Source organism: Monopterus albus, unplaced genomic scaffold (assembly GCF_001952655.1).
Source record: "Monopterus albus unplaced genomic scaffold, M_albus_1.0 scaffold98.1, whole genome shotgun sequence".
NCBI classification, from domain to species: Eukaryota; Metazoa; Chordata; class Actinopteri; order Synbranchiformes; family Synbranchidae; genus Monopterus; species Monopterus albus.
The window spans coordinates 338703-350266 of NW_018127978.1; the positions used below are offsets into that span (position 1 = coordinate 338703).

Genomic DNA, 11564 nt, shown 5'->3' on the forward strand with positions numbered 1-11564 from the left:
CAGCTGGCTCCTCTCGATGTGGAGGAGCAGCGGTTCTACTCTGAGCTCCTCCCGGGTGACCGAGCTCCTCACCCTATCTCTTAGAGATCACACCATCTCATTAGTCAATATTAAATAATAAAATCCTGAAAGCGATTAAATTAAACACACCAGAACTAAACTGACAAACATCAGCAGTTTGAAGCATTAGCACAATGGTAAATGGATGTTAACGAAGTTTTTTTGCCAGTCAGTTTTTCTTACCAGGCACTCCAGGAGGCGTGCAGGTCGAGCGATGATGATCATCAGCTTCTTGACAAGTTGTGTGACGAAGGTAACCTCCATGCTCTCTGAACGCTCATGAGCCTGTTCACAGACAGCAAAACAGCAGGAGCAGGTTAGCTTAGGGGCACGAGGCAACATTATACCTTATTTTCAAATGTGAGAAATCTGTCAAGACAAAAATGGTTCTTAGAAAAATACTGAAGAGGTTTTAATGCTCCTACATTAAAAACACAGTCTGTGGGAGAGGACTGGTCCTCATGGTAATAATCATTGCTTAATTACATTTAAAATAATTCATCATGCTGGATGTTTACATGACCTTGGAGCTGTATAGAAAAAGCCTTGTGCATTGTGTTTGTCCTTCACAAAAAGGCAGAACAAGCAGTTTGAGGACGAGAGGACGGAGGACTCCCTCCTTCAGCAGCACCTGAGAGATAATCTAAATCAGAGCGACCTCCGCCTCGCTCCCTGGTATCCACCGTGAAATGTCTGTCAGCGTGGAAACACAGCAATTTACCCAGCATTCCACTGTAACTGACTGCAGACGCATCTGGACGCAGATGGAAATGGAATGGAAGTGTGTGTGTGTGTGGATGGGTGCAAAGTGGAACAATTCCCAACCACCCACTGTAACCCGTGTTTAATTCTCGGGGGGTTTAATTTGTGTGTGCACGTACTTATGAATGCAGTATGTATGTATTTACAATGCATGTGCCTAACAGAGAGGCGGCGGCCGGTCGCTACAGTTTGTCTAACAGAGCTGTGGCGACAGACGCCGGAGGCCCTGGGGCCTGGACCCCCTCTGAATTATTTATAACTGTAATGAAACCTGGGGGGTAAGTGTGAAGGAGACTGAATGTGTGAGGTGAGTGTACAGGCCAGTGATCGGTGAGTAATAGACAGCTGAGGGACGGACTCCCAGCATGCTGCAGCTAATTAACCAGTCAGACACAGACCAGACCAGCTGATGTGAAAGACATTACAGTGTGGCTACACGGTATACACAGTGTGCTTGGATGCATCTGTGTACCATACGATTTGATCTATACATTTTAATTGATCACAAATACAATTCAGTGACAAATGAGGAGAACTGTACATTGGAGTTCAGTGTTCTGACATAAATAACTGTTGGAGCGAGCGTTCGCCTTATTTAGACAAAAGAATCCGTAAGCAGGTAAAGTAGAATTTCAAATGAATTAGTCATTTATAACAGGTTATTTAAACAATCAATAAGTAATGTACTGCTCATAAAACATGCTTTTTTGTGTTGTATATCCGTATAGTCTAGAATAATTATGATTTTTTAAAAGCTGTATTTAATACATCTGACTCTTTTTTCCTCTCAGCTTTGTTTATTGTTATTACTATTTTAATTTCCAGTAAGGTTTACTGTTAAAGAACAGGTCTGGCTAAAAGCTTTTTAGCAATAAAATATAAGGCACCCTTATGAAAATGTAGCATGGCTTCTGAAACTACCAGAGACAAAGTGGGCTTTATATTTTCTATAATTCAGGGAAATGATTACAGCAGAGCAGGTTTTCATCGTCTACTCAGTATAACATCTGCTGCCTGGGTTATGTCACTGGACAGGGGCCATGTGGACGTCCATGAAATTCCTTTGCACGTACTGAAGGTACAAATGAATGGACAGAAGTGACGTCATCACACGTATGATACAGGACTCATCACCTCCTCTGGATGGGTGCCGTTTCCATCTGAAAGCCTATTCACACCATATATTTGCCAAAGGATCAGAGAGAACAGTGACAGGCCACCGTAGCCGAGTTAGCGCTCCGTCTCTGCCCTCGAGTAACCACCGGGAGTCTAACAGGGTCTCCCAGGTGGGCCCAGTAGAGGATGGGCTGGATGCAGGTCGCCATGGTGACCGCCAGGCAGGTCACTAAGGGCCCATGACAGAGATGGATGAGTGAGGATGACCGGTGGAGGTGGAGAGAGGGAAAGGTGAAGGAAAGATAAAAGTCAAGGCCAGAATCAGAGGAGGATGGAAGGAGGAGAGGAGAGTCGGCCTCCTGTGGGTTCTGTAATGGGGTCATGACACGAGGAGAGGAACGAACGAGGGATGACTAAAGAAGTGGATAAGCAAGGAGGACAAAGGCAAAGGGCCGAGAGTTATCAAGGCCACAGAGTGGACTAACAAAGGGGGGGGAATGGTTTTATACAAAGCTGCAAATATGATGACTGTTACACAACACACAAACTGTAAAAGCTTAATTTCTCAAATACAAAGCACCAAAGTTTTCATCTTGGCCCATCTTGGCAGTTTGAACACAGCAAAGAAAAAATGCAGACTTCCACTTCCTGTTTCTTTGTGGAATTACAGTTAAAGGGACAATTTACCCAAATCACTGACACTGTATTTTGACAGTTTTCAGGAGGACAAGTCGCTGCAGAGTTTAGAAAACATCACTGTTTCATGTCATGTAACGACATTTACCATAAGATGATACACATTTGTCAAGAGATCTTTCTGTGCTGTTCATGCCAAGATACAATTATTTCTGAATGGCCAAAAAATTTCGAGAACATTTACTATATCCCAATATTTACTGATATCACAGTATAAAGGTAAACATACTGTGTAGCAACTGCTCTGTCTGTCTGAACATTATCACCTTGAGGAAGGAGGATTTACTGCAGGTCTGTTGGATCAGACCGACTTAGTTCGACACGGCTGCTCCTAATAAACTGAGTGTAAAATGCGACTTCTTATGAAACAGCACCAAAGCTCATACATTTCAGTCTGTCCTCGAGTCTAATGAAACTGCTTTCGTCACCATCAGTGTAACACGTTTCAGCGTGCTAATGAAGCTTGACCGAACCAAACTTAATTTGACTCAACTGCAAAGTCTGCATCTGCCTCCTGCTCCTCCTCCCAGCTGTGAGTGAACACCGTCCACTCGCTCCTCCTCATCACCTCCTCCAGTGCCTCCTCCTCCTCCTCCAGCCTCCTCTGCCACGAGATGCGAGACATGTCTCTCGTCCAAAACAACAAAACCACAAAATCGATGAAGGACTTCCATACACGGTGCAGGGAGGGAGGCTGCTTTCACACCTCCTTCCACCTGCTCACGGCTTTAACTCTTCTCTTGTCTGTAGCTCTGCTCCACCTGCTGCCGCACTCGGTCGCCCGCCAAATAAAAAAAACAGACCGGTGCTGCCTAATTGCTGATGTCATCATCCACCCGCATTGCAGCTCTGGCGTCTGAAGCTTCTCCAGATGTGTTTGAGTTCCTCACACCCTCCAAAAGCATTCGAACAGGCTCCATCCATGTACATCCACCTCCCCCTCTACGCGCCCTTGGCCAATCAGAAGCTGAGGAACACCCTGGACCCGCCCATCCCAAAACACTCTGAATGCACCTCCTTCACCCCTCCTGTTCATCTGGGAGAGTCATCTGTCGGCCCCCAGTGACTGCTGGAGTGTGAAATTAAAATAGGGAAGATGTGTGTGTGTGTAACCGCCTATATATAGGTGTGTCTATGATTGAGAACTAGTTTGTGTGTGTGTGAGTGTGTGTCCCAGCAGAACAGAAGGTCAATAATAGGCCAGTAAGAGCCATAATGTCACCCCGCAGGCACTGCCAAACTGAGCTAATAGACAAGTCACCACTGCCACACACATGTAATTATGTTTCTGTTTTCACACAAATTTGCACAAAAATACACAAAAACAGTCAGAATCGGTCATATCCTCCAGTGCTATGATAAGCAAACCAGAGCTGTTTGTCAGTAATAAACAAACAGCAGGTGTGTGTCTGTGTATGTGTGAAGGAATGCGTGCGCGCCGAGGCAGGTCTTATGTGCTGGGAGCCACAGTCTTTGTGCCTCACATGGCGGCTGTGACCACGATGGGTGAGCGAAGGAGAGAGTCACGCCCTGGCAAACCGAGCGGAACTGGGAAGGCGCCATGATGTCTTCATCACCAGTCACAGCAGATGCTCTGACAAAATGGAAATGCTTTATATTTGGGGTCTTGAAAATCCTAATAATATTCTATGGAGGTTGGTCCATATTACAGGATAAAAAAATAAGTTTTGAGGCATTAATTATGGTGAATTAACGGTGTTGTACTTATGAGGAGCTGTCCCATGTAAAACTAAGTAAATACTGTTATATTGGCTCCTGACCATCTGAACTAACCTGCACACAAATTCTGTGTGTGAAGTTTCTGCTTTGTATTGCAGATGTGAGCATTAGTCACATCACAACACACCTGTCAATACAAACAGATGCTGACTCACTAGCAGCTGACATATCAATTTACTGCTCACTGTCATCAAATCTATTATGTATGGAATAAAAAACAAAGGAGGGATTTTGGATAAAGCACAGGTGTGACTAATTATTATTAATGGTTGCATTCCCATCAGGTTCGTTAGTCAAAATGTGAAAGTATGACAAAGACCCATAATGAGACAGATATGATCCGAAAAAATAAGAGCGGCATGATATGATATATGATATAACATGATATATGATATGATGTGATATATTTATGTAAACCAAGAACTTCTTTTGAATATTAACAGGCTTTATTATTAACTAGACGTTCTCCTCCATGAGTATTTCTTTTAAGCATGCCTGATGTGAATCACTCTCAGTGCCCCTTGTGCTGAAACGCTGCTATAGAACTAGGTCTGCCTTACGAGAACACATTGACTTTTTACTGTTCTGCTCTTCACTTTTATGACAAACAATATACTTTTACACTTGTGAAAATGCACCAGGAGCACAAACTGTAAGTGAATCCATATCTTACAAACAGGACGGTGTCAGATGATCTTTTATACTTTTAAGAGATGCTTTGGTTCGTAAGAGAACGATTAGCCTGGAAGTAAAAGTGGCTTTTTGCAGTGAATAAACTGTAAGCGACTTACATCCTGCAGCAGCTTCTCCAGGTTCTCCTGCAGCTCGTAGAAGTAGCGGGAGGTGATGAGGCCCTCTCTGCTTTTCTCCAGGCAGTCTCTGGACAGCTCTATCAGCTGATGGTAGATGAAGCTCAGGACCCCGTCAGCCAGCGGGCAGACCTTCTCCGGGGCTGAGGACGAGAGCAGCTCGGCCAGTCGCTCCTCCATCTGAGCTGTCGCCTAAGGGGAGGGAAGCAGAGGGGTCCAGGGTGGAGGCCAAATGGGGTTGGGGATGAGTCACCTGATAGATATACACAACTAGACATATGTGACCATGTGTCATATTTTTGGCTAAATCCCTTCAAACTACTTCCGGACAAAACACTCCATGATAAACTAAGCATCCTGATAGACTTCACCATAATTACATCTTCCTATTTCACTACTATGCATTGTTCTCTCTCTTCCCTGTGCTACTGTGGCGTATATTTGTCTGTACAGGAAGTGTGTGTGTATGTGTACACAGTACAAACCTTGGGGAACCTCTCCTTGTACACATGGTTCATCATTACAATCTCATGGTCAAAGGAGACAGGCGAGCGCCCGGGGCTGGAACCAGAGACAAACATCATTTATTTTGTTGTTTTGATTCTAAGGTTTGGGGGGTGGGCAGCTCAAACAAAGACAGACTCTATTACTAAGGCACTGTGGACCAAAATATACATAAATATTTTGCTTTCTTTCTTGTGAGACACGGTGTTGTCTTCAGGCAGCTCCAGTCCTGTTTACCTGCTCAGCTATCAACACTACTGGTCCTCTGTCTTCATGCTCACATAGAAGGAAAAGTCTGGAAGATGTTAAGGAGGCTCACTGCTGAAATGCATGAAGCCGTTTTGAAGCCATTGCTGAACCACCTACAGGTGTCAGTATATAACTATGTCCTGGCTGATTTCCAGGTGTGAAATCTATAGATCAGTCTAATTTTTACTTTCTGGAGGTTAAGAAAAACACTGAGAGCCAAACATGTGTGGTTCCACAACAACCCTGCAAATCTGCAGGTGAAAACCAGGAATGAAAGCAGGGTGGTGTCACACACACTAACAGGACCTTGGGGTTGTCATCATACAGTATGTGTGTCTGCAGTGGTGCAAACTGAAGACCATGACAACCTCTGCACTCACCAGCCTGGACACACAAAACGCACAAAGGTAACGCCTCTGGAGACCTGCAGACCAATAGGCAGAGTGTGTGTATGTGTGTGTGTGTGTGTATAGTCATGAGTAATAGAGGCTGTCCACTACTCAGCCGAGAGTCAGCTCTCAGGGGGCATCATGACCTGACAGACTGACAGTGACGTCTCCTTCAGTCCATAGCAGCTCCAGCAGAATATAAATCCACCCTTCTCTCAGTGGACTGTCTCTCCACCGACCCCCCCGGGACTCATCTCTTTTCTGATTCTATCATGAACCGGAAGCCCCCCCCCACACAGTAAGACAAACCAACGACAGCAGCCATCTCCTTGACCTCTCTGTCTCACTTTCAGGAGGACAGGCACTGATGACAGGCAGAGTGTGTGTGTGTGTGTGTGTGTGTGTGTACACAAGTCATGGTGGAGAAATTTCATTCCAAGCAATTTTAGGCTTTGTTAGCCTGTTGTATTATTCATTCCATTCACATTTCACTTTCATTTGCTGTGCAGGAAAATCATTTCCTCATTTTGACTCTTTTCACTTTAAACATCTTCAAACATCATGTTTAGAAGTTTAAAAAGAACTGCATAACCCACATAAAATAAAATAACTGTTCATTTGAATGGTGAATGTGAAATCAAACTAAGACAAAGCATTTTTTCAATAACAATTTGATTAAAAATTCCATCATAACAAAAAGAATCTGTAGAACAAAGTGTCTACAAAGTAAAATGATGAGTACAGAACAACATTCCAGGAGAGACTTTTACAACCTGAGGGGAAAGTAGGTGAAGTCAAATACAGACTGGGGGCTCCAGATGTCTTTGTTTGTATGAGTCATCGGGACACACACGCACACACACACACACACACACACACACACACACACACACGTGACCTGTGTGATGAGGTAATGCGTTAAGTCATCTATCAGCAACTCAAAGCCCAATTATCAGCTTAATAGGAACGAGAACAGCTTGAATGTGACATATGAGCTAAACGTCACGGGGGCCGTTTATCATTATGCCAAGACACAGTCATAGTCACACACACGCGCGCACACGCACACACACACACACACACACACACACACACACACACAGATGTGTCCATTATTCTTTTGTTTTAACCTGTTCCTTCATTTTGTCCGTCTCTAACTACAGTACGCTCTGCAGGATTAACGGTAACTATCATTGTCAGGATTGTGTGGTTGGTCTGAAGTTCACACAGATGAGTCCTGCTTTGTTTAAAAGGTCAGTTCCCTCAAATTGCTTAACAACGTTCTAATTTAATTTTCTTAATTGTGAGTAAATGATGTATCTTACATACGTTTAGGCCTGTGTGTTCGATGTGTCGTGGCTGCAGGACGAATGTCCTCTCACTAAAGTGAACTGTTACTACTCTGATTTTGATCTGTATTAAACTACTGTTAATGGAGCTTTTCACTTACTGCACATCCCGTCCTCCAGCAGCGGCAGGCTTTTATTATGAAACATCTGCAGGAAGGAGTTTCAATGACAACAGAGACTGAAAGAAGGCTGTAGAATCAGTAAAATAAAAACTTTTCAGACTAAGCAGCACTGGAAAATGGTTTATTTTTAAACTAGGTGAACTGACCCTTTAACCAAAGCGAGACACACAGTCAGCCATCACTGATGTGCGTCAATCACCTGCAGCTCTGACACGCTCCCCTTTAAAGCTCTCTTTTCATGTCACGTTTCATGAAAGAGAGAAATCAATCCAAAGCTGGCTGGCTCTGTCACTGGGCTCAGTGAGCAAAGGTTGGCCTTGACAAGGATGGATTCAGTGCCACAGGCTGTTCATTCTTTCATTTTCAGACTCTCTTCTTTCTCCCTCTGCTGTTCTTCTTGTCTATTCGCGGCTCTGAGCAGCCTGGGCCTTTATTAAAATACAGCTCCTGTTCAGGTCGGAGGAACATCCCTTGGATGAAGAACACAAGAAGTCAAAGGCTAATTAAAACTGTTATATTTCTGCTGTAATGGGAAATAAAAATCGCCCCGTAGCAATCCCTGAGAAAACATCTTCGTCATTATCAAGGAAAACGGCCTTGGAAATGGGAAAGCTGTGGAAGAGTTGTTCTGATTTTCGTTCAAAAGTTAGAAAGACAGAAAATATTTATGGGATGGAATATTAGATCAGTGTGTTCCAACCCCTGGGTGTTTTATAAAGCTGGATAATTAAAATATTGGCAGTAGGCTGTTTTCTTTCTTTTCAGCTAAGTGATGATGTCACATTCGACCACAGGCACTCAAAATGCAAACGAGCTTATTGGTAGAGAGGGTAATTGAAGTAAATCAGACGAGACAGTGAATCAGACGGTGATGGGGGTGGGCAGAGAGGAGGAAAGGGGAGAGATGGTGCATGTGTGTGTGTGTGTGTGTGTGAGAGAGAGAGAGAGAGAGAGAGAGAGAGAGAGAGAGAGAGAGAGAGAGAGAGAGAGATATAACATTGATGCTTCGCAATGGGGGCAGGTGACTCGGGAAATGAGAGGCCTAATTGGCCGTGACAGAGAGGCGGCCAGAGCAGAGGTGAGGCGCTGAGGATGAGGCGTATGTGTGCGTAACGCCTCAGCATCCTGTAATGAGATCCACCATTCCACTGAAAACCATAAAGGACTGGACAGAAGGAAGATACCTTTGTAAAATTTGGCGAAGGTTTTGCCCTGTGAATTCTAACGTAGAAGAAGCAGAGATAAACCTTCGTGACCGTTAGCTTCAGGCCTTAGTCCAGTATGTCGGCCTCCCTGTTTTCTGATCTGCTCCTGTTTCAACTCAACACTTCCTCTGTTTACCTGTTGTCTTAACACAGCAGAATATCCACAGCACTACTTCCAGCAGTACAACAGCCTACCTTGTTACAGTACCACACTACTGATCTGTTTTTGGTACAGTAAAGGTCGGGCAGGAAATGAGGAGGCTGTATGACAATATCTGTGCAGAAAGCATGACGCTCCACTAACTCTGCCGCCACAGTGTGTGAAGTATCAGCTTCTTTGCCTCCTGAAGTAAGTCAGGAAAGAAGCATCACAGTGTCTGGGTCCTGAAAGTCCTGAATTACATGCAGTTATTTATTATACTATGAATGTTTTTATGATTATTTTGCAAAACAAGAACAATTAAGGCAGTTAAGTGTCAAGGAGCGACAATTACCGTGATAAGAAAATGGCTCCTGTTTCCATGGCGGGGGACATTTTATTATGGGGGCGGCTGTGGCTCAGGAGGTAGAGCGGGTCGTTTCCTAACCGGAGGATTAGCGGTTCGATTCCCGGCTTGTCCAGTCAACATGTCAAGGTGTCCTTGAGCAAGACACTGAACCCCCAGTTGCTCCCGGTGATGTTACCGGTGTGTGAATGCGTGAGTGCTTGGGAGTGCGAATGGGTGAATGGCCGAATAATGTGAAAGCGCTTTGAGTGTGCTGTAAAAGCATAGAAAGGTATAAGACCATTTACCATTATGTAAAATATGACGCAGAAAATGTTTACTTCATATATATATATCATATACTGTAATACTGTACTGTATGTAAATGTGGTGTGAGCAGTACTGCGTGTGCTATCTGGAGTTTTCCAGCCGTAAAGCCAATGAGGTGTGTGTACATAGAGACCATCAGTCAACTGATTCACACACTGTGACACGGATGGATGAGCCCCAGCGTCCCCCGCCCCCCTACACACTTATGGAGCTGGTGGACATAGTGACAGAGGGAACTGGTCACTGTAGTGCAGAGAGCAGAGCGGCTAAGAAAAGACCACAGAGGCAAAAAATGGGAGAAGAATGAGTTGAACAAGGAATAAAAAATTAGAGATGAACAAAGAGACTGTGAGTGTCATCCCTCGTGGCAGCGTTGGAAAATTAGCATATAATTGTATTCTGCACCTCGTTTTCATTTGCTCTCAGACACATCTCCCACTCCTCCTGGGTCTAATCATCATTATCATCATCTCTCCTCTCACTGCTCCCTATTGTCTGCCCCATCCTCCACTCCTCTTCAGATCTCTGGTCTTTCTTTTCCCCCACAGTCTGAACTTTGTCTCTCCGCAGCGTTCTCTTGGTTATATATTTGCACTATATCTGTGGCCGCAGCCACAACACTTATCAAAGTCACCTCCATGTAAAATAACTCGCTCAGTCTCCTTTGTTTCTATAACGACATCCCTTTGGTTTTGTCGGCTTTTAAAAATCTCTGATAAAAGCTGGAAGGTTTTATAACATTTCACTGTTGATGTTTTTATTTTTCATTTTTACCTTTTCATGATTTCTTTTTCTAGAGAGACTGAGGATATATAAGGACACAGGTGACGGCAGATTACCTGAGAGGGCACAGCTCTACACACACAAAGCCTGATATCAATCAACAAACACAGCAGCACGCTAACCAGAGACACACAAAGCAGCTCTTTCTTCTCAGAGGATGAAGGAATTCAATATCTCTCTGTAAAGCAGTAGAAATAAATCTTCAGAGCAAAGAGATGGACATGAGAGCCCGAGTGTGGGAGAAGGGGATGAAAAGGCTGAAATCTAAAGGCAGCACTTGGCAGGTAAAAACAGAGATAAAGATAGAAGACATGAGGAGATGGAGAAAGGTGGACAGGGGAGTGTCACTGATATAAACGGTGGGAATTTCATACTCGCTGAAAGATCTTCATAACCATCTGCATGCGCGCCACTCCCCGGATTACACTACATCATTGCTACAGTGCTGAAACTGATTTGAGATCAGCTGATGATTTCACCAGCGAAGATGTTTGTTGCACCCAGATAAACACTCAGTCCACCCCGATTGTTCAGTGGCGTTACAAAGTGATGCCTCTTTTACCTCATAAACAATCTCTGGCTGCGTGCAGCCGGCGGGGTTGTGCTGAAGTCCGCCTCCCCACTACTTTAACCGGATAAAGTGATGATCAGCAGCGGCTTAAAACAGGAAGCTGCATTTGAGCTTTGCTAATATGAGTGTCAGAGGAGTCGCTCGCGCTGCTGTGTCCAGACAGGTGATAACACAGGATGTTGCTGAGGTCGGTCGACACTGTAAGTTCACCCACTGTTCTACTTTGTCTTCCAGTTTTAATGGTGGTGGACAAGTCAGCCTGATTTTTTTTCATATTCAGCCTTGAAAACTACAGCTGTTAAAGGATAAGTTCTACTTCAAGTCAAGTCAAAGTTTATCTAGCACTTTAAGACGACGGCACGTTGGCCACAGTGCTTCACAATTAAAATAAAAC

General features: G+C 44.2%; 1 protein-coding gene across 1 annotated transcript in view; it reads right to left on the minus strand.

Moving 5' to 3' along the window:
• Positions 1-11564, minus strand: part of mast2 (microtubule associated serine/threonine kinase 2) — a 106492-nt gene that overhangs the window by 14503 nt on the left and 80425 nt on the right. The window contains exons 9-11 of the mRNA XM_020609076.1: positions 5669-5744; positions 5166-5375; positions 244-345 (exon numbers count right to left, since the gene is read on the minus strand). Coding sequence (XP_020464732.1) covers positions 244-345; positions 5166-5375; positions 5669-5744 — 388 coding nt within the window. The remainder of the gene's footprint in view (positions 1-243; positions 346-5165; positions 5376-5668; positions 5745-11564) is intronic.